The 25,712-nt window shown below is 43.4% G+C and overlaps 3 protein-coding genes and 3 non-coding genes across 8 annotated transcripts in view; 4 read left to right on the top strand and 2 right to left on the bottom strand.

Moving 5' to 3' along the window:
* Positions 1–6,001: 6,001 nt before the first annotated feature.
* On the bottom strand, positions 6,002–6,073 carry trnad-guc. The gene has a single exon. It is a non-coding gene; the product is annotated as a tRNA-Asp (tRNA).
* Positions 6,074–7,494: 1,421 nt separating this feature from the next.
* Positions 7,495–7,568, top strand: trnai-aau. The gene has a single exon. It is a non-coding gene; the product is annotated as a tRNA-Ile (tRNA).
* A 449-nt stretch (positions 7,569–8,017) lies between these two features.
* On the top strand, positions 8,018–10,734 carry rpp21 (ribonuclease P 21 subunit). Of its 2 annotated transcripts, none has more exons than XM_036522371.1 (5): positions 8,018–8,471; positions 8,642–8,742; positions 9,141–9,223; positions 9,518–9,652; positions 10,036–10,734. In XM_036522371.1, the coding sequence occupies exons 1-5, from the start codon at positions 8,385–8,387 to the stop codon at positions 10,272–10,274; spliced, it is 645 nt and encodes a 214-aa protein (XP_036378264.1). In that variant the 5' UTR covers positions 8,018–8,384; the 3' UTR covers positions 10,275–10,734. The 2 variants fall into 2 exon arrangements, with proteins under 2 accessions (XP_036378264.1, XP_036378265.1); XM_036522372.1 differs by having other exon boundaries at positions 10,031–10,204.
* A 482-nt stretch (positions 10,735–11,216) lies between these two features.
* Positions 11,217–12,542, bottom strand: aqp12 (aquaporin 12). The gene is made up of 3 exons (XM_036518225.1): positions 11,948–12,542; positions 11,529–11,645; positions 11,217–11,380 (listed from the first exon to the last, which is right to left on the bottom strand). Exons 1-3 carry the CDS (start codon positions 12,540–12,542, stop codon positions 11,217–11,219), a joined length of 876 nt encoding a protein of 291 aa, XP_036374118.1.
* A 1,694-nt stretch (positions 12,543–14,236) lies between these two features.
* trnam-cau lies at positions 14,237–14,309 on the top strand. Its single transcript has one exon. It is a non-coding gene; the product is annotated as a tRNA-Met (tRNA).
* A 2,366-nt stretch (positions 14,310–16,675) lies between these two features.
* gpc5b (glypican 5b) overlaps positions 16,676–25,712 on the top strand; it is a 125,297-nt gene continuing 116,260 nt past the window's right edge. For both annotated transcript variants that reach the window (XM_036522049.1, XM_036522048.1), the window contains exons 1-2: positions 16,676–17,398; positions 23,976–24,137. In XM_036522049.1, coding sequence (XP_036377942.1) covers positions 17,230–17,398; positions 23,976–24,137 — 331 coding nt within the window. In that variant the 5' untranslated portion in view covers positions 16,676–17,229. The remainder of the gene's footprint in view (positions 17,399–23,975; positions 24,138–25,712) is intronic.

The following is a 25,712-nucleotide window of genomic DNA, read 5'->3' as shown; positions in this document are numbered from 1 at the left end:
TCTCTGTACTCTAGGCCAAACCTCTCTCCAGTGTCTCTGTCAGAGAGGTGAAGGGCAGGCTACTTCTCTTGTCCAGTCACTCTTCTGGAAGCACAGTTTAACTCGACCATTAAAGTTGAATCAGACACAGCAGGGAGGATGACGCCTGGTTGCTTAAGGTCCACCAGCTGCTGGTAGTTCCACCATGCCACCCCTGTCATGCCCTGGGCCTGGAACAACTCAGGGGAGACATGAGTCCCGGTGATCCACTGAGCCTGGTGGAAATGGTACCCCTCCTGCTGAGATGTACCTCTGACAGGGATCCAGATGGGGACTTTGGCGCCTTCACCAGGTATGTGATTCAGCTGAAGAGTTCCACCATACCTATACATTATGCCCTCTGAGAGTTCAGGGTCAGGGTCACTGAGGCAACCACAGAGAATGTGCACTCTCTGTATGCGCCACGTCTTCAGCATGGATGGCTTGAAGAGTGGGACATTGTTGAAGTCCGTGGCCTGGTGAAAATGCTTCAGCACTTTCTCCACTCTGTTTAGCAGCTCGGCAGGTTGTGGTATTTTTGTTCTGTAGTGTTCCCGTATATGCTGTTTGGTGGGATTGGGTGGATGGATACCACAGAACACATAGGCGTCTTGTAGCTTCTTCAGGTCCTCCTGATCCACCACAGTAAAGGCAGCAGAGAGGAGCTGGCAGAAAGTGCTGTACAGAGGGTGATGCTCAGAGGTGCACTCCCGGGTAAAACACCTCAGGCAGTGAAACAAGTCCAGCTTCACAACGATGTTGGTGTTGTAGTGTGACCGTGAGGCACAATTCTTAAGCAGTGGTCCAGACGTGGCATCAGCAACAATGGAAGGGGTGGTTTTCCAGGCATCCCAGTGCAGATTTTCACCAGGTGTGCAGTCCGCGATCTTAAATGGAGCACAGCAATCCTTAAAATGAAAGGCACAAGGATACAGAACAATTCATATATATATATATATATATATATTTTTTTTTTTTTTTTTAAAAAGACACAATGACAGCGAAAAGAGAGGATGGCTGTTCTCTAGCCTGCCTTTTCCACTCCAGCATCGCTGTACCTCTTGGCCATTCCCTGGTACATGGGCCTCTCAGTCTCAGACTGAACCATCACCCAGGAAACAATCAACCAGTTCTCATTCATGATGGCATAACTGGACATGACTCCAGATGCCAGCGTCACTTTCTGTGCCACCTTCCTGGTGTGGTCAGACCTGAAGGCCTGCCCAAAAGTGCCCTGGAGGATTTTGGACATGGCTGGCTCTTGATGCCTGAACTCATCTAGTAGGCAGTCAGTCAGGTAGTAAGCGGACACGGAGACTCCACACTAGCCATCTGCATCATCATATGGCCCAAAGGCACGTGGCGTGTCTTCCTTCCGAAGGAACTGCCCAATGGTCCTCTGCCCATACACGCCGGCCTCAGCATCCCTGACGCTTTCTATGGCATACAGGTAAGCCAGGTGAGCTCGTTCATACTTGAGGTGCATGAGCTCATTTACCTGGTTTGCCATATCTGTTGGTGACCTGCCGGTGCGCTTCAGCTCGTCCATCACAGACTTGCAGATGGCTTTCTTGTAGGTTATGAACGTGGGCAGAAGGTTGGTAAACCTCTTGGGCAGCTTCTCCAGCCACTGTGGACTGTCAGCAAACCAGTTCCTCCGACAGGCTTTGCAGCAGAGTCGAGAGGACAAGATGTAATACTGCCCACTGGTGCCAACAATCACCCGAGGCCTGCCCACACCAGCAGAGACTACTTGCAGATGAGGACAGCCATGGAGACACGGCAGGATGTAGGTGTTCCTCAGCCTGACCATGATGTCACTCTCAGGTTTCCATATGAAAAATGGGTGGAGCTGAAAGAAGTTGGGGGATGGGAGCTCAGCCGCCGTATCGATGAGCTCCGGTTGTGGAGGAAGATGCCACAGAGAAACTGTGTTCCCTGGGTTCCGCATTGGGCGAGACCCAGGCCACAAACCGAGATCCTGAAGCTCAGTCCTCATCCACAGCTTCTGGTGTTGAGAACAGTTCCAGCTGCTCACGTCGTGGTCATATGCAGGCAGGACAACTGGAACAGGTGGCTGAGCTGAGGGTGCTAGAATTTAAAAAGGAAGATGGATAGAATCACACTGAGTTAAATGATGTCTGTATTAAGCGGAGGTGTAGCTGAACATCAGCTCTACACTAAAATGGAATCATATCTGGAGTTGACTCAGGCCTCTCTATGTTTGTCGGGCCTGCTGTCTCCTTCACCAAGAATGCCAGCTCTGGTGGAAGGGGTACAGGTGTCTTGCTCTTCACACCTGGTGAGGGTGGAGCTACAGGAAAGTAAATGAACCAATCATTATCTTTATGTTACTGAAATTAACACAATACTGGATTATATGAACAGAATTACAGTGTTTTTACCATGAACTGGTGATGCCTGCAGTTCAGCGGTTGTATCAGGACAGAGTTTGGACAGCACTGCAGTTGGAACTACAACAGAAAAAGTCATCAGTCATTTTAGAATTCTAAATGTATGCATGTGTTGGTGTTAGTAGGAACTCAACCAGCCATATTCTTACTTCTCCCACTTCTCACAGCTTCACAAATTTAAAATGTCTAACAGACTTATTATGGTAATCACTACACACTCATCTAAGCAAGCAGGAGGAGCAACATGACTCAATGAACAAGCATGCTTTCAAGTGTTAGTACCCATCACTTCTTAATTTGTTTTCAATAAAACATGTATGGAGAGAAAAACTGCATACTTACCATCACTGTGATCAGAAACAGTTCATCATGGCGGGATCAATTCATAGTCCTTAGGACAGTTAGTATAACAAACAAACATAGTGTTAGAGGAACGTGGCCAGAACATGGCCAGAACACAGGAAATCTAACAGTTTAAGTCAAGGTTCAGTTTTGGACAGCAATTCGTCATGTAAAAGAATTGCACTCCAGTCCTCCTGAAACCTTTTATTATTGAAAAACTTGTCTTTGCTCCTGGCGACACTTCTGGTATAACAGGTGCTTCTACTGCTGGCACAGCAACTGGTTACACAAAGACACAGAGAAATAAATAGGAAAGACATCAGATACACAATAGGCTTAGCCATCATCAAATGTGACATTCAGTCAGTGTAATAACAGTGTACTTACAGCTATGCACTTCTAGCTTGGAGGGTGAAATGCTCAACATCGCCCTCTCCAGCTCTTCATCCTCTTCCATCACTGTGGTGGAGACATGAATAAGTGTGTACAAAAAAACAAGAAAAGAAAGTTTGCCCAATTTAACATGCATCTGTCACATCATGTGTGTTTCAACATAGATGCATGCAAAGAAAATTTAAAAGACTATTTCTGGTCATAAGTAAATACTAAACTTATATTTCAAATTTAAAAATATGAATAAAACTTATGACTACATTAACATACCCAGGGGTTTAGCTGCTGCCTTTGAGGCATGCTCAGCAGTCGTGGCAGCAGAGGCAGCTTGCTTGAACATGCATGCCCTGGGATGCAGCTCTTCCCCAAGATGAAGTTTGCGTAGCCATCAGCTCTGCTATCCCATATCTCCTTCCAAGTGCTCTTGGCCCAGGAGCCGAAGCCAATGAGCTGGTCATCGTCTGATGAGGATGCCGCAACACCCACTCCACTGGCCTCATAGGTGAAAAGAGACTGAATCTCTGCAAAACTCAGAGCATAATTCACAAAACACAGTAGGCTGTCCTTGCTATGCCCTTCACCCATACAAATACCTGAGGCCTCCTCCTTCTGGAGGCTCTTGATAAGATAAATAGTGTACCCTACATCATTTTCCAAAAGCCACCTGAAAGACTTGCCTTTATACTTCCCAAACTGGAGGATGTATTCTGCCAGCACCTCCACCCTGTCTGAGGCATCCCCTCCTCTCTGACGGACCACAGCCAGGGCATTCTGCCACTCAAGATCCTCTTTCAGGGGTGCAGATTTGTCCTGCATACTGGGGTTGTCCTTGATCCGTCTGGCTTCTTCAGACGGATCCTGGAGGAGAAATCCGAGTGGTCCCTTGCGGAACACAACACAGATTTTCCCCGGGAAGAACACAACCTTCTTGTGAATCTTGATCTACCACAAAAGAAAAAATAGAATTTTAGATTTATTTTCAGAAGATCTTTTAAGACATTTATGAAACAAATACTGATATTTGTTATCTGATATTTGATTCTCCAATCTAGGGCTGTGACGATAATGAATTTTTCTTCCCGCGGTAATAAAGCAACAAATTACCGCGATTTAGCGGTTTATAAAAGAAAGATGCATTTTGGGGGATTTTCGGACTGCTTGGGGTTATGACTGATGACGCTACTGCTCCGCGCGGACCAGCCCGGTTTACTGTAGGCTACGTGATTGCTCACCATATGCAATAAACCTAATTACATCAGACTCTTGAGAATGATAGGCCTATTTGTTCTTTATTGGGCACTGGAATTCACGTTCCGTAATTATTAAAAAGGTATGTATAAATTATATAACTTAGAACTGTTACAGCACAAGTGTGGAGGGAGCCTCCAGTCCGATTGGCCTAGACTGGGAGAGGTTCTCCACCACAGCTGCTGTGTCAACGAGCGGGAGCCCTGAGCTATCTTCGAAAATAAACACCTGTTTTATTGGTTTAGCCTACTGTGCTTGCGGTTGTCGTTTAACATGAATTCAGCGTATCCTGAAATCAAATTTTATTTAACGTACAGTAGTTTCAACAGTGCAGAAACTAGCTAATAGCCTAGGCTACAACCTGTGTTGCCAAATTATTCAAAAGATGACTAACGTGAAACTGGTCGCTAAATAAATCCACTCACGCCCACCTATCACTATCATATCATCTACCGTACTTACAATAGTTTTGAGACCTACTCCAAAAACACGATCTAATGTCTGTTTTTTTTTTTTCTTTTCCCGGTGGCGGGTCCATGTTTAAGGCTTAGGTTCAAGTTGATTGTGCTTGCGTGTTTTTTGGTAATGATCCAGTCAGTAAGAGTGGCGCGCTGTGGGCAAGATGGCGGCCAAGGCAGTCAACATAATGCATGGCTGAGCAAATTTAAGCGATTTTCTCTCCTTTAAGTTGAATTAGGTCGGATAGGAACAGTTGAGCGTGAATATAATGCTGATTCCTGTTTGTCTGGGATATATATGAAGCAATTTATGACTATGTAAACATTCTATTGGACTTTGTTGCACAAGCTAGCTGTGAACAGAGTAGCGGATGCTAACGTTAACAGGTGAACAACACGTGGGTACAGTTTTGAAAGAAAGTTAATCTAACGGCGGATAAAAGATCAAGAGACCAAAAGCCGAAGATAAACAAAACTACTCCAGGTACGAAAAGTGGAGGTATACCTGCCAAGCGTGTAATGGAGGTTGTGAGAGCCATGGACATGCACTCCTACGTGCTATCGGAGATTGAGATTAGCACTCAGCTCCAAGCACGCCATTTTTTTTTTTTTTTTTTTTTTTTTAAGCAGAGTGGAACCTACTCTCTCCGAGCTGCAAGGTAATATCGTACGGTTGGTAGCCGACAAGATAAAAGAAAATGCTGACAGTCTTGCCATATTGATAAAGAAAAATGCTGACACGATTGAGGCTCTGAAGGAGTCATCAGAGTTTCTTAATAAAGAAGTTCAAGATGTGAAAACAGAAATCACTACTGTTAAGAAAGCCGGTGACGATCTGCGAGCGAGAATTACGGTCTTGAAAGAAGAGCTGAATGAGATGGAACGTTATAACAGGAGATGGAATCTGAGGCTGAGACAGACTAGCAGTGGTGATTGCTGAAAGCAGACAACAGCGCCACGCAGATGTGCTGCGGCAGAAGTGGTATTACATCCGTAGTGATTTAGCAGTACCATTTAAAATGAGTGGTGATCCGTTTAGAGCGCTTCAGCTTTAAGAAGTACTATTCCAAAATTTTTTTTTTTAGTTGTAGGCCTACTCAATTTAAGCAATGAATGAAAAATGAAACTCTCCCCGTCGGGGAATCGAACCCCGGTCTCCCGCGTGACAGGCGGGGATACTTACCACTATACTAACGAGGAGTGATGTTTTGAGCTAGTGTAACGTGGAATGCCATACTCAGACATACATTTAGCTGCCGGTACCAAAGTAGAATCAATATTAAGCAATGCTGTGTGATATGGGATATTTCTACACTATGAAAAAGTAAAAAAGGCAGGTGGAGTGTGGAGTCTACAGTATTAAACAATAGCACCTACCAGCAGACTTTTTTTCACATATGCATAAACATATTTATGCATGTATTTATTTAATTTCTGATCTAACTTTTTTGTTTCTTTAAAATGAAAAATACTCTATTGTACTGTGTTGTATTTACATATCTTTATGATTTTCCCTAAGAAGTGTTGTATGTACGCATTGGTGGTTCACTAGTCTCAGCAGAAGTTCGCTCTAGAATAAAAAGTTTTGAAAGAGTGCGCGTCCTTAAAAAGTAGGAACAGCGCCAGAAAGTGACAGCGGCCAAAAATATATTACATCCGTAGTGGTTTAGGACTACCATTGAGAATGAATGGGAAACGGCTTAGGGCCGTTTAGCTAAGGGCCCGGGTTCGATTCCCGGCCAATGCAACATGCGTTTTCTTTCGCAAATAGAAACTGGAGGGCGGGGGCAAACTCTTTATCCCGTGAATTGGCCCGTGAATTGAACCTGAGACCCACTTTTGCCAAGACAGAGCTCCTGTGTATCCCAGCCAAAGTCTTCTTTTTTTTTGCAGGACCTCAACATCGCCCTTGAAAATACAATGGAGTCATGTAAGTACTGACTTACAAGTAAAACTATATAAAAACTATGTAATGCTAATACATCTGTACTCCTTGGACTTCTTCGAGGAAACTACCAAATGTATTTTACACTACCAAATGTCATTATGCGTCGGGATTTTCAAGAAGCGGTGGGCACCACAGGAGTGATTAACTCAGCTCAACTGAGTAGATTAATGCTGTGGTACAGTGGATTGTCTTCAGAATAGAGAAATGAAGAGAAAAAGAGAAATAACAGCGAGCATGCTTTAATGAGGAGTTATGGGAAATGGAGCCCCATAGGGATCAGTGTTGGAATCACAGCTGTTTACATATAGCTCAGATAAAATTCAAAACTCTTGTTCTAGTCTACCAAGCAGTACCAATGCATCCCCATGATCCCCATGCGTACAGTCTATCATCATACCTTGCTTTCCTGCTTGACCGCTCTGCTACCTCTGGTCATTTAGTATTTCCGTTTTGTAAGGGTTGTCATTTCATTTACGTTCCTACATGATCATTGCCCCCAAGTGGTGGAATGAACTTCTCACACTGTCAGAACAGTGGGATCACAGCAACTTTTTGCTGGGCTTTCTTATTTCTGATCGACATGGTTCACGAACATGCATGCTCACTGAGTCAATTGCTGACGAAATTCGTTTGTTGCAAGGTAATAAACACACACAGTCAACTTAGGATTCATGGCCGGTTAGCTCAGTTGGTTAGAGCGTGGTGCTAATAACGCCAAGGTCGCGGGTTCGATCCCCGTACGGGCCAGTTAAATTTTACATTATTATTAATTTCCCTGCATTTACAAAAATGGAAAATGTTAACGTTATAACTACGAAATATATCTGCAGCATGTACGCAGTCGCAGATTGTATTAAATTGTAGATGATTGTAGATGTATTAAACAATCCATTTTGTGACTGAGACTTGGCCAACAAGCAATGGTGGAGTACAATCATACAGTCTACTAAGTAAACGCATGTATAACTCATCAGCTGGCAAGTATTCACATCGATATATGACTTTGGAGATTTGTTCCAAAGATCGTACTGTGGTTGTAACTAGTCCTACGATTACAGTGAGCTGCCATTGTTGGTCTCCTAAAGCGACTGCGGTCAGATGGCTTGTTTGGTGCGGTTTGTCCCATCTAGGAAGCCATCCTGTACGCATTCACGTGAATTTTGCGGAAGAGCTGGTCAGTTGTGAGTGTAGTTGGAAAGGAGCTAATCTCGCCAGGTCGCCAGCTAAATTAAATTTACTTAAACGTACACATTTCGGTGATAGGTACATTTACAGCATATCTCAAATGTTTTCCCCAAGGCTTACAAGATGCAAAATCTAGTGTAAAGGAAAACAGAGGTTATATATATATATATATAAATATAGCTAGCTAATACAGGAAGTGTCTAGCTTCACGAAGTTGTAATGCTGAAAGATTCGGCGTTATAAAGGGGATTGTAATCAATCGGTAGCTTGTTAGCCAGCTGGCGACGTAGAGAGACACGTTTGAAATGAGTATGTGTCGCACTCGCTAGCATTTACGTGCATATCTGTGACTTCAAGCGGCGTCTTTTAGGCCATCTTATGTTGATGAAACACGCATATAATCCAACGATGGCAGGAAATATCAAGGATAAAGAAGCATTTCAGAGACTCAACTTTCTTTATCAGGTAGATCGGTCAATTTATTTTCTGTCGGTAGTGTTTTTATCTAGATACACCGTTTTCAAAATAGAGTCTACGTACGGTATTGGCTGAACCGAAATTATAGCAGCAGCACGTGTTCGCAGTAGCTGTATTTGGGTACATTATTATTACTTGTCTTTTTCGGCGTCTTGCAGGCTGCACACTGTGTATTGGCCCAGAATCCAGAGAATGTGGAGTTGGCCCGCTTCTACAGTTACACGCAGAGGACCATATCCAAACGTCTTGTTCTGAGACAGTGAGTAGTCTTCCCTGGGATTGGTCCATTTGCAATCTAATCGTTTGAGTGATTGAACGTATCATTGTAGTTGTGTATCCACTCTTTTTATAGGCTACTCAGGTTTTGCAAAAGCTTTTTGCTTATGTTAAAATGTGTGGTCAGCATTAAATATTTTGTGTCAAAATCTCAAATGATTCAGATGATGAAAGTGTCACACTGTGCAGGAGATAAGGACACAAAAATGTTGAGAATTCATTACAGGGGACTGGAGTAATGACATAACAAACAAAACTCAAGAACTTTGGCTCATTCTGTACCAAAAAGGCCCCACAGGCCTTCACTAGCTGATCCCCCGTACATGTAATATTTCCTTAAGATGGTCTGATGTGGTGTTTAAATCCTGATGTTTATTTCAGGGACCCTTCTGTGAAAAGAACAATGTGTAAGAAATGCTACTCACTATTGGTGCCTGGAGTCACTGCAACAGTAAGACAGAGAAGTAAGTTGTTTCTTGGGAAGAAAAAAATGTGTGTGTGTTTTCCTGTAATACATTTTGACACAATTATTGTCCAACAAATAGAATGTAGATATCCATGGAACTGTAGCTTGCTTTTTACAGGTAAGATCTAGAATGTGAGTCAACAGCAGGTAAATAAAGGTAAAAGTAAATCAACTATTGTATAGAATACACAGCAGAAACTTAGCATTCCTGCCTCAAAGTATACACGGTAAGTTCTGCCTTAGAAGTGGCATATGGAAGCTGGGGGGTTCCACATCTCCCCTCGCCTTTCAGAAAGCCGAAAGAGGGAGTGCAGAACCCTGGTGCGGTGCCTCAGCTGCGGGCAGACAAGGCGGTTCCTCAATGACCCGGAGCACCGTCTGTGGGTGGACCAGCCCGAGGCCCAGCTGGAGAACCAGACACAGACCGGTGAGATGATGACTCCATTACAGAACCCAGAACCACTGTGTAATGAAGGTGGCATGGGGAACTCGTTTTGTATGCAATAGAGTTGGAACAGTCATGTATTCCCCTGCCATAAACGCAGGCACATTGGCAGAGTGGGTAGATTGAGTGATCAAAGGTCACCTGCTTGGTTTCCCGGTCAGGTCAGCCTGACCGACTGGTTGGCTGGCTGCTGTAGTGACACTGCTTCCTTACCGCCCGCGTCAATGTCAGGTTCACGTTGATGATTCTGTTTCTGCCACAGGAAGGATTTTGGATTTAGCATATTCAGTTGTCTTCCACCTTTGCTGCAGGCTGTTCATGTGCTCAGTTGTGTTGTTGCTTGTGCCTTTTGTGTATCAGAACAGGGGCCTTCATCCAAAGAGACGGAGAAGGGGAAAACTGCAAGTGGGCCCGCCACCTCACAGAGAGCCAGCTCAGTCTCAGAGCCCAAGACGTGATCACTGTGGCCTCCACGGCTTCTTCCTCACCTCAGAGACATTGGGCCTTGTTCACTAAATGTCTCATACCATTAAGTGCACCTTTTCATATGACAGCTGGAAGAAAAAAAAATCTAAAGTTTGATTTGTCAGATAGTGATGCTTAAACAGGTTTATGAATAATACACAGATATTTTTAGATTTTCAGATGCATGCCTGCTTTTAGTTTGCATCATGTTTTTTGAACCATTGAATGAATGAACCATTGTGCACCTTATGAGGTCCAATGACATTTATATTTAAATGGTGTCTGTTGTAACACAATATGACACTGTGTCCAGAAAATCTACTGTCTGCATTCTGTGTAACAGTATGTTTGGGTGAAAATGTCAACTGTTTATTTGCCATCTTTAGAGCATAGAAGATGACATGGGAATGGAGCAGAGGAATTTAATGGGGGGTGACAGTTACTGTAATTGAGAATAAATGTTTTGATTATATTTGCATTTTGGCAGTGCTTCAAATTAACATAGGCCTTTTAGCCCCTATCATTCAAAATTCAAAGTGATATTGATGTCCACTAACCATGCCCTTTTTTTTTGTTTTTTTTTTTACATTTTTAGTTGAAGTCCCATGTACACATCTTTCTTTTGACAACCTGTGTTGTGTCTTGTTTAAGTGACAAGTCAGAAAATTAGGTATCAGGTTGTTTTTCTTGTTGCATTCTTTCATAAGCTGCTCTGGAGTATCCAGAACAAACATTTTTTTTAATGATTGAAATAAGATTTGTGACAGACTTGAAATGTATTTATGTGAGTTCTGTTGGTTTTCCTTCTTATGCAATGATACACTAAATATTCACATCAGTGTATAAAGTATAAGTCTTGTCTGTAAAGAGCAGTCTGACTCATTGAATTGAATGGTACTATTTTCCTAAGGGGAAATATGGTATATGCTGCTTTATAATCATTGAAATATAATTTTCCTTTTAAAACAAGGGATGCATTCATTATCAATAGCTACACAGCTACAGTAACTACAAATGTATTTACAGTACACATATTTATAACTTAGCAATGAGTCTGTCTTGCAGGTAGCACTGGTTTGTGTCAGTCACTCTTCTTATCCCCCTGTGGTTTCACAGTCTTCTCTGCCTGGTCCTGTGAGCTCTTTCCCTTTGGCACCCTGAAGCGGGTTTTCTGGGAGTAGAGCAGGTTGCGGGTGAAAATGCGAGGGATATTACCCAGGTACAGGAACAGCGCCAGAATCATTCCTGAGAGAAGAGAACAGAGAATCACTGATGCTTGTAGTGGCAGACATTTCTTCAGTTATACTTTACTTTAATGTGACCATTAAATAAGTAGATTGCTCCAGGGTTAACATGGGACCAGCTGTGTTTTATAACTTTTTAACAAACTTACCAGCAAGTGGCCCAAGCCAGTACACAGTCATGTATTGAAACAGGGTATACCCAGGGCAGTGGAAGGTAAGGGCATAGGCCAGCGAGGGGTTTATAAACCCAGAGGTGTAGCCGCTGGCTGAGAGAGGGGATAAGGAAAGCCATTAGTTGCAGAGCATAAACCACATGCAATGGGAGCAACAGTGCAACCATCAGAAATGTAAAACAAAAAAAAAGAAACCCTTTCCTCTCAAACTACATGCCAACTTACAGATCTGTAGCAAAATTTTAAAACATTACAGAAGAAAGATACCAACTGTTTCTGCTGTATACACCCTTCCTATTACTACTGTACTGAATGAAAAATGTAAGAACTAAGAACAAACATTTCAATGGACAACTACTTAAGTAAAATTACAAGTATATAAGTTTTGCACTCACCTGCATAGGACAGAAATGCAAGTGTGGCTGCGACAAAAGGCACCCTGAGCAGTGCAGCCTTGCGCTGCAGGTTCAGGTAGAGCAGGTGGAAGGTCAGCGCACACACTCCTTCAGTGAACACACCCTGGAGCACGCCGACGCGCAAGGCAGGGCTGCACTCGCGCATCATCATGTTTTTAATCATGTGCATGTCCGTCAGCTCCAGGGACCAGTAGTACGTGGCCATGAGTCGAGCTAAGAATGTGCCCAGAAACTGACCGGCGAGACCGGAGAGGGCGGACACACAGGTAGCGTCACACGTCAAAAATCTCATCAGCGTGACCGAGGGGTTTCCGGATGCTCCCCGCGAGATGACGCCGTGTATCACCAGCACGAGGAAAAGAAGGGTGACGTTCACGTCCGGGCCAAAGCCCCCGGCCCACTGGCCCACCTCCATCAGCGTCTGAACCTCCAGCCAGCTCGCCACGAGCATGAAAGATGCTGGGAACTCCACGGAAAAGCTCCACAGCGGCTGCAGCCTGAGCAAGAGTCCCCCTGACACGCTCAGTACCGTGACCAACAGCATGTAGGCAAGGGAGACATTCAGTCCGGACATCTTCGCTTGTCAGAATGTGAGAACCGCCAATCTTTTTCATTCAGCAGAAGAGGAACGCGTGAGGTTCTTTCAGTGAATTTGCGCTTGGTTTCTGTAAACGTGGCGCACCAGAAGGCAGGGTCTTATCTTATAATGTTCTTGTTTCATCTCATGCCGCTGGCCAAAATACACACTGGTTGTCAAGGACATTTCGGGAAAGCTGACATATGCCACTGATATAACAATCTAGACTTGAAAAGTTCAGGGAAAAGAGAACTGGCTTGCAACCAGGTTTTGGCTGAAGAAGAACCATTTGTTTGACATGAAAAGCAAAGTTATTACAAAGGATCTGGGCAATTCACAATCCACTTTGTATCTTTCTGAGCACTTGACCTTTAACCCTAGAGGGACAGAAAATTATAATTGCCTGATAAAATCTCACCAGAAAAGTGTGTTCTTCCTTTAATATACTCCTTTAGTTCTTCAGTGCATGACTGCAACACTGGGAGATGTATCTGCTGCCCTTAGTGAGTGCTGGTGAAATCATGGAAACTACAGGTCTAACTCAACAGCTATCACAAAGTCCATCACCAGACCCTGTCAGTAAACTCAGCAAAAGATAAGTAAGGACCCTGATACTTAATATACATTTTTGAAGATGCAAATTTGTTGTAAGACAAATCATCATTCTTCTAAAACGTAGAATGTCTGACTGTGTGGTGGCATTGTAGCCACAGTCTACGTTACCAAACCTCTCCAAACAGTATAATGAATTTGCCAGTCGCAGACTACTTTCACACAGGATAACACCTGCTGCAACTGCAGTCATTTGGGACTGTGATCGGCATTTCAACTCTTTGTACTGAACTACGCAGTCCGAAGATGTGTTTATTGAGTCTTTCAGGCATCCCATGTTGTTTCGGCCATAATACTTATTTTATGCTATATTAGGCTACCCAATTTGTCGACAAATGTTTCCCCTCGAAACCAGTCTTGCAATTTATCGTATTTCACCAACACTGTACTAACATAGCATTAGTTTCCTCAGTACGTGAATTTATGAATCAGAGAAACAGTGAGTTCTAGACAAAATTATTTTACTGTAAATTCCATTATTCAAGGAAAGGTATAACAGATATGCATCAAACCACTAATCACTCACGTCTCTCATAGTCCTTTAGGAAAATGATGATTTATCAGAAATTGCATAAATGTATTGATTTGATCAAGTGACGTTGAATATCATCAGGCAATAAAAATGCAACACATTATGAAAGTAAATTTCTTTGCTATCTTCTTTCTATTGTCAAGTTAAAAGTTGTCTTCCGTACCGGATTTAACACAGGCGCAAGTTGCTTTGCAGCTGGTGAATCATTTCTAGGTGGACCCACTCCTCAATTAACCGTTTATTAGCTTCATTAGGCACCGTTTTTTTAATCAAAGACCAAACCTGTAGTTCCGTAGCTGAGTTTGGTGAGGGTTTCGAGGACGCGATTGGTTCTCACCCTCAGTTGTCCAAAATTTCACGGATTTCATTGGTTTTGCGGTCTGCCTTTTCCAACAGATCCAAGACGTCGGGGCTCTCATTGGTTCAGCGTTCAATAGTTTCTATTTCATGGATTTAATTGGTTAACAAATCAGAATAACATAGCCAGCCGGTGAAGTATTTTGGAAGTTGTAGTACTTCAATTATACATGCGGATATCACTTGTAAGGCCTCGTTAGCGCAGTAGGTAGCGCGTCAGTCTCATAATCTGAAGGTCGTGAGTTCGATCCTCACACGGGGCAAGCGTTTTTTTTGCTTCATGTTACTACGCATTTAGTTCCAGTGTATAACTTGAAAATGCATTTTTGTCTCGTTGCTTCGTCCCGAACAACTACCAATGTCTTCCAGCACCAACACCAGAGGAAAATAAGTACACTGCTGTGTATGGATTCCTTGCATTATCGTGGAAAATCGTCTTTTCCCAGCCTGTTCAAACTGCAGATCAACTCGTGGTGGCATCATTGGCTCATTTTATTCGTCAGCAGGGCTTAGTAATTACTCACGTTAATGCAGAGAGTGCCTCGACTTGATCTGTCTTTTTAAAATATGACTGAATTGAACCTAGGGTCCTTTACCAGGTGTAGCCCAGTTTAGTCAGAACACATGGGCTACATTGTCTGTGCCACAGTGTAGCCTATCCCAAGGTAGCCTATTTCAGGTTTTAAGTGATGTTTTTGATGGTAGATTAATTGTGATGGGAATTGGGATAAGACCTATTTTGTGTTATTATTTTGTCTCACATTCAGCGTTTGGCTTCATCGTCTGTTCGAGTTTAAAACAGTTTTGATTTTATATACATACATACATATTTCCATCTGGGAAGTTGCTATATGAAAATAGGGGAATCAGGGATGCATAGCGAAGGTTGGCAGATGCTATTGTGGATGTGTTTAGATTCGAAGGTTTCTTCGTCCGCGGGGTAAGATTAGGCTAATGCAAAAAATCTGCACGGGTACATTCCGAACTTTATGAAAGTGAGAACCATGTTCAGGCTGTTGGAACAGAGCTTTCAGTAGAAAACCGTCATCTGTTGCGTTTAGAAGAAATAACACCAGTAGGCTACATACGTTAATTACGTTCCACTATAACTCCCTTGCCTGGGCTTCCGTCGCCTCTAATACACTGAACTGTAATGGACTTACATCAATTGATGTAACTGCATTATTGTAAAAATGACTGAGAATGAGCAAAGCATGTAATGGAATTGTTTCATTGTCAAAAACAAGCAGGAAAATGGGAAAAGTCGAATTTTCTTTATTGGAAAAGAAAAAATCCTGTGAAACGACTTAATTACAATAACATGTCTTTGAAGTCTATCAAAACTGTTCAGTTTAGTGTTTAAGGTAGCTTATTGTTAAGTGGGTGTCCTGGGTTGTTCAGGATGTAAAAGCTCTGCTCTGTTAAGCAATGCAACATTAGTGCAATGTCCAGATCATTCACTTTTTAGGAGGAAAAAAATGTGGAAATATTTCAAAATTTAAAACATGTTCTGGCACATACAACCAAAGATTCATAGTAAAGCTGCAATTATTGTAATTGGGTAAGTTTATCTCATAAACCAAAGTCGATTGGTTTACAAATTAGCCTGTTTGGTATTATTGATTTTGTTGGAATTATTGATTGGTCGAATATTCGCAAACTGGGGTAAGGGTTCACAAAACATGTGTAGCGGAGCTGAAGTGATTAGCTCGTGTGAGTCCTGCGTAAAGCCTTAGGTAGCGGGTAGCAGGTAGCCGAGTGGTTGCAGCGGCTACGTCACTCCCTCTGAGACCTGGCTAAGTAGCGTTGTTGCCGATAGGCTAACGGCAATTTGCCTTTAGCTCAACTGGCAACGACGCTGGCTTTAAGGGGTTGGCAACGAGCAGTGAGAACCTCGGTTCGAAACTCGCTCGCTCGCCGACCCACGTAACATCACATTAAATCTAATACACAACGCAGTAAGAGACCACCCGTTACATTGGTGCCGTGACTCGGATCACTGGCTAAAGCACAGCTTGGCCGCCAGTGGTCGCTGAGGAGTCAGAGGAGGTCAAAGGGGGGTGAGTGTAGCGGAGCTGAAGTGATTAGCTCGTGTGAGTCCTGCGTAAAGCCTTAGGTAGCGGGTAGCAGGTAGCCGAGTGGTTGCAGCGGCTACGTCACTCCCTCTGAGACCTGGCTAAGTAGCGTTGTTGCCGATAGGCTAACGGCAATTTGCCTTTAGCTCAACTGGCAACGACGCTGGCTTTAAGGGGTTGGCAACGAGCAGTGAGAACCTCGGTTCGAAACTCGCTCGCTCGCCGACCCACGTAACATCACATTAAATCTAATACACAACGCAGTAAGAGACCACCCGTTACACATGCACATGCTCACATACTCTATATTTTTTTTCCAGTTTTTAAGTCGTGTGCGTGTGTTTACATAATTTGAGTTTGTGTGATGAAAATTAGACACAGTTACAAATGGACAAATTAACATCATTTAGACTAATATGTCTATATGTTCCAAATTATATGCATTCATATGTCAGGAATTATCCAAGCACGAACAATCCTTTAGCCAACCCCCACCCATTTTTTTCTTGGGGGGTGTTCGAGTAAACAAATGGTGTGTCTGTGTAATTAAAAAGTATTGGCAGGGCAAAACATGAATTTGTAATAGTTTCCGGTTTTAATTAAATGGTTTGATTTTGCCGAATTGAATTGTTGAATTCGATGTGAATGTATCTTCTAACTTGTGTTGCTGCTTGTCAAACTAATTATAGTGGAAGCCAATAATCTCATCTCCTACTATTCAAATACTTCAGAGGGACAGCAGGCGCGGGAGAGAGCGAAGGATTGAAAGCTCCACAGAAAGAAAGCATGAACACAGAGAAGCGAGCCGGCTCAAACTGAACAGAAGAGAAAAAAGCTAGCTGGATCGCGAGAGAGCTCGGTCTCCAATTTTGTCTGTCGCGTCCGGAATTTTTTTATTAACTTTTGAGAGCAAACGCGCTGCTTCTTCACAAACGAGAGAATGTGAAAGTCCTTTGGAAGAGCTTTGACGAAGACGAGAACTCTTCACAATTTCTTCAAGATCGTTCCTAAAACATTTCCCACAACTTTTAATAATTCACGGACTTTGTTTTATTTATGTGCATATCATCACACCGCTGCCTGGATATCTGTGCATTGAAATGGTGCAATGCCCCGAGGAATATTCCCACGCGTTAACCTTTGGTGGATTTTGGTGACTGTTGCGCTCCTGGTGAAGGTGTCTGGTGTTAAAGCCCACAGCTGTCATGAAGTTAAAACTGCTTTTCAGATGCGCCAGATTGGCCCGTTGAAATGGGTACCTGAAACACCTGGAACAGGTGAGTGAAATGGACGCTTGGATTTACGAAGGTTGCCTGTGCAATCTGCTGGCAGTTTGTGTGTGTCGGCCAGCCAGACCTGCCTTGCTGCTGCTTAGTGACGGTAGCTGTCTGAGGGAGTTAAAGCATGATGGAACATTTGCTCAGATGTAAATTTGAAACATCGAAAGTTACATATTTTCTCGATTTAGTGCCAGCCATCTATAGATGGATGTAAGTGCCTGACAGAGTGTCGGCAACATAAATAGTAAACGTACGAAATCTGTTAATTGTTATTCGGACACACCGGTATATTGTATGGGGGCACCACAATATCCAAGTTCCACAGGTTTCCTTCGCTGCGTAAAATGTGTTATATTTTGAAAGCCGGTGCAACTGCCCGGTCACGTGACTCAGCGCCAAGGCGTGAGCTACTGTATGGCAAGGAAAAAGCTCTTCTGTGACCTCAGCGACTAAAAAATATTTGCTCCAATTTAACACGGAGACGCTGCGCATACCCGATGCATTCCATTTTGATAAGCGGAAAGAAGTAAATCTCCGTTTACAAACAAGAATAGTTTGAGTTTGAGTTCAAGAAATGTCATTGGCATACTTTCAACCCGCAGCCACCAAGGATAATGTCGCTCATAGTACTCAGAATTTTGTTTTCACATTTATTGTTATGAATATTAAATACTGTAGCATTTTTGAACATAGAATATCGGCACAACAACCCATAACTGTGAACTACTTTAAAATAAATAATTTTGTTTTACTGATGTTTTTCTCCATCATCATGTGGACTCGAGCTCTGTAGTCAGTAACATAACTTTCCAATTTCTGAGTATCGCCTAAATTTGTTGTACTGTATCATGGTGCATGTCATGCGTATTATTGGGTTTGGATGCAGATTGTATCATACAAACCCTGCCAATAAACGGCTGTAATGGGATGGAGGTTTCCAGTTCTCCCAGCTCAGCACTGTTTGAGCCAGTCGGCACTGCTGTCAGGGTGTCTCTTGTCCTTTAGCGTTGTAGTAGTAGTAGTAGTAGTACCACCCAAGATTTACCATGCATGTGGCCCAACCACGGTCACTGTCTGGCTGTGTGGCAGTTGGTAGCGGATAGTAGCTGCAGCCCACTTCTCTGCTGATTCTGCAAACGCAGAGTCAGGGGTGGTGAGGAGCAGGGAGGTGGGTTTGATGCCCTGCTTGGCCAGTGCTGTTGCACCATTGAAAAAGGTACTTAAACCAAATCACTTCAGTAAATGTCCAGCTGTATAAAATGTATAAATCGTGCCGGATGTTATGTAACGTCGCAAATGGCCGGCAGTAACAACCCACATAATTATAGATGAAATCTCAGCTCAAGTGCTTTGTTTAAAAATGCGTAGTGGACAAACAAGCACGGTCAGGGCAGCATAACAGTTTCCTCGAAATTTATGTAACATCACAGGCAGGCAATTAATTGCAGGATGCAGAAGGTTTTTTTTTTCTTTAATTCCACCTCACGGCTATCCCATTGCATGGCTTCAGACTGAAAACCTCCCCTGTTTCCTGTTGCCTCCATCAGCATCATGCAGATCGCTTGGCTTCGGTTCTCCTCATACCAGGCAAACCCCGCCAGAGCTGCAGAAGCATGACCGGCTGACGGCTAATTTATCATCGTCAGTGTTGCTGTTGGTTGTTTGTTGCTTCGCTTTCTTGGGTAAACCCTCTCTTCAAAAGCGCTGGATAAAGAGCGGGGGCCAGGGGTGGTGGTGATGGTAGGGGGAGTTATTCTGCTGTGATCTTAGATCAAATGCCAAGCAAAGCAGCTATTGATTTTGCAAGCTCTCAGACTCCATGTCCTGTTTGCTGACTTGTTGAGGGCTTGATGGCGGGGTGCTTTTCAGTGAGGCCAAGAGTAAAAGGTCACGGAGTCTTGTATTTCCCAAAGAGCAGGCCAGAGACCGGCACTGCTTTATGACAAGGTTGCTGAAGAAGATTAATGAGAGACAAAATAATTCCCTCGGCACCTCGCCTTGTGTTTTTGCAAAGTTATACTTTATGCTCGGTATCTTGGTAGCTAGTCATCGTTTTATTTAAACATGGCAATATCAACAGTCCCACTGTTAACCTGTATGCAGTTAGAAAGACAAACATAATGTCTGACAAGTTCCTTCAGTAACGCTACACATTTTACCAGGTGAACCTTGGGGTGGCTTATTTTTTTTTGTATTATCCCTTTGACAGGAGAGGTACAAGTAATTCTCTTTGGATTCCACAAATGAGTTTTCAGCATACTGCGAAGACAAAAGAATTCTCCTCTTGTTATCACACAGTCTACCAACACATGTTTTGTTTCTCATCTAATTGGTCAACATCGTCATCATGTCTGGCGTATACATTATCCAACAAGAGGGAAAACAAAACGCACCTAAAGGGTAAAATTTATTCTTGAAAATATCAAAAACAATCTGTGTAGCCCTGCAGCTGCACAGTATTTTGCATACCCACGCAATGTTGGCTAGATACAGTAGAGCAAGCAGTAGCTATCAACCAGATGTGAGACTCCTGCAATGGCTTGCATGCTAATTGTAAGCAAAACTTGTGATGTCTGGTAGTTTAGTTTTCTCATAAGCTCCTCAAGACAGTGGAGGAAAGATGTAGGGCTACATTTCAGACTGCAGTTTCTGAATGCAGTATCGATTTTCATGTTTGTGCACCTGTTGATTGGTTCTGTGAGAGACAGTCCCTATCGTCAATAAATTGGATGCAACAGTTTTATTCAGATGGATTGAAGGTGAGAGGTTTTTCTAACCCACCTCATGAGAGCTAGTTAGTCACCCGAAACGTGAATGTGGAGCTGTGGCTGAAGTCTCAGGCAGGTACTCTAAGATGATTTCTTCATCACCACTCCAGATAGGGTCTTCATCTGTCCCACATTCAGTGCTGTGATTTGTCATTAGGGTTTCATCATGTATGGTTATTTCATAAAATCATGAAGTGAAATCCCATTCTGATGTTTGGAATACCCTGTAAGTACTCCCCTCTTGGTGGTACAACAATGGATGGGATCCCATATATGCTTCCAAATGGGTTAAATAATGTATATTTATTTTATTCATTACAAAAATTCCCAATAAAAATAACAGGCCATTACATAAGTAACTGGATTAGATGTTAATCCACCTTGTTTTTTGGCACAGACTTTCATTGAGTGTCCATGCAGTGGCCTCTCTAGACTTGATCCACCTCTATGGACTTCCAGTTAATGAGTGATTAGTGAGTGTTTTTTCAAATTAAGTCATGACTATTGTATGTCAGACTTCAGCCTTATGAACCAGGTTGAGAGACCATTCTGATGTTGTGCCTTGTAATCTACAGTATCCCACACTGATGAAACCTGAACCCGCTGTAGATGACTTGGTCCTTTGTGTCTGGATTGGATCGTGGTCCCCATTGTGCCAGGCTCATTCACAGCTCATTCCATTATCACACCTGCACTGAGCACACGTTTCAGTAAGCATTTTCTGATTGGATCTCTCAATTTGAAGTTCCTCCATTGTGATGCATGTGTGGGCGCATACTCATCTAGTGGGGTAAAAAAACCCACCACTGTGATTTGGCACGGACCCAAAGTTATTGTGCCCTTTGACCAGTGCACGGTTATTTTGGTCTTCATAAACCCCCCCCCTCCTCCATGCTGAAATCTGGCTGCACGCGCAAGGGTATTTTGATGCACTGCACGCATAGCATCCCTCCTTGGGGACTGGATTAAGAACTCCGCTCTGCCAGGGCAGCACAGACCCGCACAAAGGAGGGCATGCCTCAACAGGTGAAGAAACTGAAGGTCCTGTCAGTTATCCCTCCCCACCACATTAAAACAAAATTTTATTCTGGTCTCAAAGCTCAGACAACAAATAAACAGTGTTCAGGATGACTTCTCAAGAGTAAGTGGTACATTACTTATTCCAGAGCAAAACAGACAGAAGCTGCTGATCAATTATACAGTGCCAAAAACAGCAACATATGCTTTTTTATGTTAACCATTTCTAAATCTGGATATTTGCTGAAGCAATGCAGAGATAGCTTGCTGAAGGACACTACAGCAAAGCCCAACCTGAGAAGTGAAGCAATAAACTGGGTTTGTTGGCCAAAAGCTTCGACCGCTTACCCCACACAGCCACCTCTGTGATGGTTAACAACATTAATCTCCTCTGTAATATCCACATTTGATCTTCATGGGCTATGAAATGGTCCCACCTATATCCACAATGAATATATAAAGTACATTTCCTTAATTATTCCTCCGTTCACCCTGGTGCTTAACCTCACACTTCATCATTCTACTGTATCTGGCTGATTGCATTGCAGGAAAAGTGAAATATAATTCAGTGTCTGTGACTGTAATAATGGGGCTCTAATAAGGCCTATATTAATGTATATCTTAACAGGGCCTCCTAGTCATGAATGATTTCTCCATTGCTTATTTTATCTAATCGGGTAAATCATACAGAATTAAAATTCTCTTGTTTCATGGTTATTCCACTGCTAATGGGACATGGTTTGTGTTGGCGAAAGCACCAAGGACGGGTAAGTGCTGTGCTGAATTAGAGAAAGGTGGCAGCCAAAGGAGCATAGCTGCCTGCCCAAAGTAGGCAAACAGGGTGAGGAGAACAGAGGGAGAGTGAAGGGAGAGAGGGAGAAGTAGGCTTGGATAGGGGCACCACCACAAGGTGAAAAGGAGAGGGATGAAAGAGAGGGAGAGTTTAGGAATTTTGAAATGTAGTCAAAAGCCCAACACATCAAATTCAATTCAATTAAATGAAAAGGGGGGGAAAGGGACAGAAAAGCTTTGATCAACCCCAAAACGTCCACTGCAAGGAAGAGAAAGGACATGAATGTTGCACTGGTGTGGCTCTAAAAAGAAAATAAAAAGCAGTTCTCCATGGTGGCTCGCTCACACACACACACACACACACACACACACACACACACACACACACACACACACACACACACACACACGTGTCCACGTTCAAACAGTCCCCATTTAGTGAAATCGGACCCTTTTAAAACTCAACAAAATTACTTGTCATTTTGTAGTATTAGAAATCCAGTTCGGTGCTCGTTTTGGTCATTCCATGAAGTGAGTGATAGGGAGAGAGAGGAAGAAGGGGGCTGGAGAGGGGTAGACAGGGGGAAACACGGAGGGAAGAGCTGGAGTCAGGACAGAGGGAGTGCACTATTGTGCCCTTCTCCTTGTCTCCTGGTCTCCTTTCCCCCCCGGGCAGTGGTGTGCACACTCTGTGGCCATTGCTGCAGCAGTTCCTCCTCAACCCCTTCTCCCTTCTGGCTCCAGACCTGAGCACCGTTCATCAAGGGCAATACCAGCTTGCAGCGAAAAAGAAGCCAAACATTCCTGTCAATTTGGGGTTTCTGAAGAATTTGGCTTCGCTGCGGAGCCCGCTGGAGAAATGTTTTCTTTCGGCGAGGTCGCTCCCAAGCACATCAGATCCGTATTGAGTAAATATCCCGCGCTTTCGGGGAGATGGAAGATCTTCAAAGGGCACGTAGTTCCTGAGCTGGAAGGAGAAGCAGTATCTTAAGAAAACACCTTCTGCAGCAGCAGCCTCACAATGTTCTTGCTTCCAGGGCCAAGAGGAAATGACTTGTCTTATGACAACAAAATTACTGAACTCAAAACATTTACATTTTTAATTGAACATAATGCATGGAAATGTCAGTATATATTTAGGTCATATCCATGTTTTTGGTCTGCTATGACAATGTAAGTTAAACTATTAAATAAAATATATTAGAAATATGTTTTTGATATGTAATTTATATAAAACAAATTACTGGCACTTTCAGATATGTTTGTACACAGAGTTTTTCAAAGTATAATTGTGATATCACACTCATGTGAGTGAAAAAAAAAACACACTGTTTTTGAAAGGGCATGTGGCAATGTGGGTAGTGTCAATTTGACCCTGAAGTAAAGCTTTCATTGCAGGGATGTGGGATTGTATTGAGTCAATATTTTTCAATAACACATGCAGCACAGACATGGCTGAAAATCAAAGAAATGATGAACCAGGTTAATATCCTTTCACTTAGGATAATGACCCACTTCGCATCCAGTTTATTTTTAGTTTAGAGCTGTTAATTTCACAATCTGCTTAATACAACATGGTCCTTGAAGGGCCCTCAGCTCTTAGTGTAAGGCAGCATTGGCCCTGGTGTGGAGCAATGGCTTTGACTGGCTTGTGATTCAGATTCAGAGATGGAAGCTCAAAGCTCTCATCAGAAATTGCGTTCAGTAGCATTGTTTAAATGTAGAAACACTGCACATCGGAGAAGCATTTCTGTTGGTATAGTAGGCATAATATTGTATGTGTGCATGCGCATGTGTATGTGTATGTCTCTCTCTCTCTGCAGTCGTTGATGTTGACTCTTGGTATTTATGTAGAATATGTGCATTGATGGCTGTGTGTGTATTTTTAGCTGTGTGTATGTGTGTGCGGTGTGCATACTGTTGGCTCTGTGTGCACCTATGAACTGTGTGTATCTGTTGTCCTTACACTCCTCCACCCTGCGTGCTGTTCCCTACAGATGCCGACCTGCAGATCTGCAAACACAAGGGCCCCACCTGCTGCACACGCAAGATGGAGGAGAGCTACCAGGTGGCGGTGCGGAGAGAAACGCTACAGAATATCCGCTCATACAGCTTCGAGCTCAAGTACCTCATCGTGGGCCACGCCTCCTCTTTCCAGGGTAAGGGCTGGCCACAGTGTGCCAGCAGCACTGCGTGGCTGGGGAGGAGCAGGTATTAGGTTGACAAAAGCAGCGGTGGAAGAGTGCAGCTGTGGAAAGTAGAAGCACTACTAGTATTTGTTCCAATCACTTGGATTTTCCAACAACTCTTCAGACAGGAGGGGAACCAATCAGTGAAATCGGCTTGGTGAATGCATGGGTGGAGCAAATATATGCAAGTACTACTACTTTTGAGTACTGAAGTTTTACACCTCTGGAAAAAGCAGAGTTTGCCCATATTTGTCTCAAAGGGGCTTAAGAGGTATATTATCTGAAATGGAACCTCCCACTCTATGTAACATGTGGAAGAGGAACACCTTTGTGGGTGGCGTCTCTGCTTCTTTCTCAGTACTTGGTTCCGCATCTTTGCGCATGTGTGGAAGTCAGTGCCTGTCTACCCAGAAGCTAAATAGACATAAGTCCTACATAAGACATAGGGTCTTTCTCCTCATCCTCAGGCTTGCCTGTGGCAGATATAAGTTGCTAATTCCCCAAATGGGACCTGGTCATGGTGCCTTCAGTTGTATAAATCTGTGTTGTTTTTGATGGAATTCAGTATCCAGTTATTTTGTTTCTTCAAAACATAAAGATGAGAATCTTCCCTCAGATAGTGCGCCCTTCAAAGGCCATAGAAAAAGAACTTGTTTGCAATGTCTTAATTGTAAATCATAATTGCATGCCCTCTCGTAGGCTTTGGCTAAGGAAACCAACGCAAGGAAGCTTCCATTGTGTTTAGGAAATCAGGGGGAGCCATTTCTTTTTTGTCTGCCAGATTCAGCGGCTTGTCCACACACTACTGCACAACGAAGCAAGCAGTTGTGAAGTCCAGGGTTGGGCTGCAGCGTCCCAGTGTTAATTTGTGCTGTTATTGCCTGCGAGTGAGTTACAAAAGGCCCACGTGGAGCTGGCTATTTTAATTGATTCCAGTCAGTTCCTCGCTGGCACCAACAGGGCAGAACTGTTGAAAGAACAAGGCGATCACGTCAACGCCTCTGAACAGGATATGGCTTCCCTCTGCGCCGGCCTGCCTCTTGTAACTTTCTCGCAAAGTCTCTTACGTTGCCTCAACTTTATCACAATATTGTCACAACATCAGAGAGAGTTTACTGTGTGCTAACTTGGTCACAGCTGTGAGGGGGCAGGAGGGACTATGAGTCACCGCTGGTGTGGTGCAACATTTCCTTTTTTGCCATCTTTGTTTCTCTTCCATACAGAACACAGCTGAAATGGTACTTTTCTTCTGTCAGAGTATCTGTGTAAAAGGCTCTCATTAAATTCAGTTTCATGACAAGCCTCCGGGATGGTTTTGCCAGGGTTGAATGGAAGGCCCACTACTTTGAGTTTTGGGGGGTTGTGATTGGTGGAGAGAGCACAGAGCTCTTGTAAGAGCTAGGCCACTTTGCTACACTTTGACCTGTGCTGTGGGGGTTGTTGTATTGGTGTCCTGGTTGTCAAGGGAACAGTTATCAGGGCAAATAAGAAGGCGAGGGGCCAGGTTTCCTAAGCTTCTGTCCTGTGAAAATAGCAAAAACACCA

This window comes from Megalops cyprinoides, chromosome 2 (genome assembly GCF_013368585.1).
Source record: "Megalops cyprinoides isolate fMegCyp1 chromosome 2, fMegCyp1.pri, whole genome shotgun sequence".
Taxonomy (NCBI): domain Eukaryota; kingdom Metazoa; phylum Chordata; class Actinopteri; order Elopiformes; family Megalopidae; genus Megalops; species Megalops cyprinoides.
This window is presented reverse-complemented; position numbering and strand designations above follow the sequence as displayed.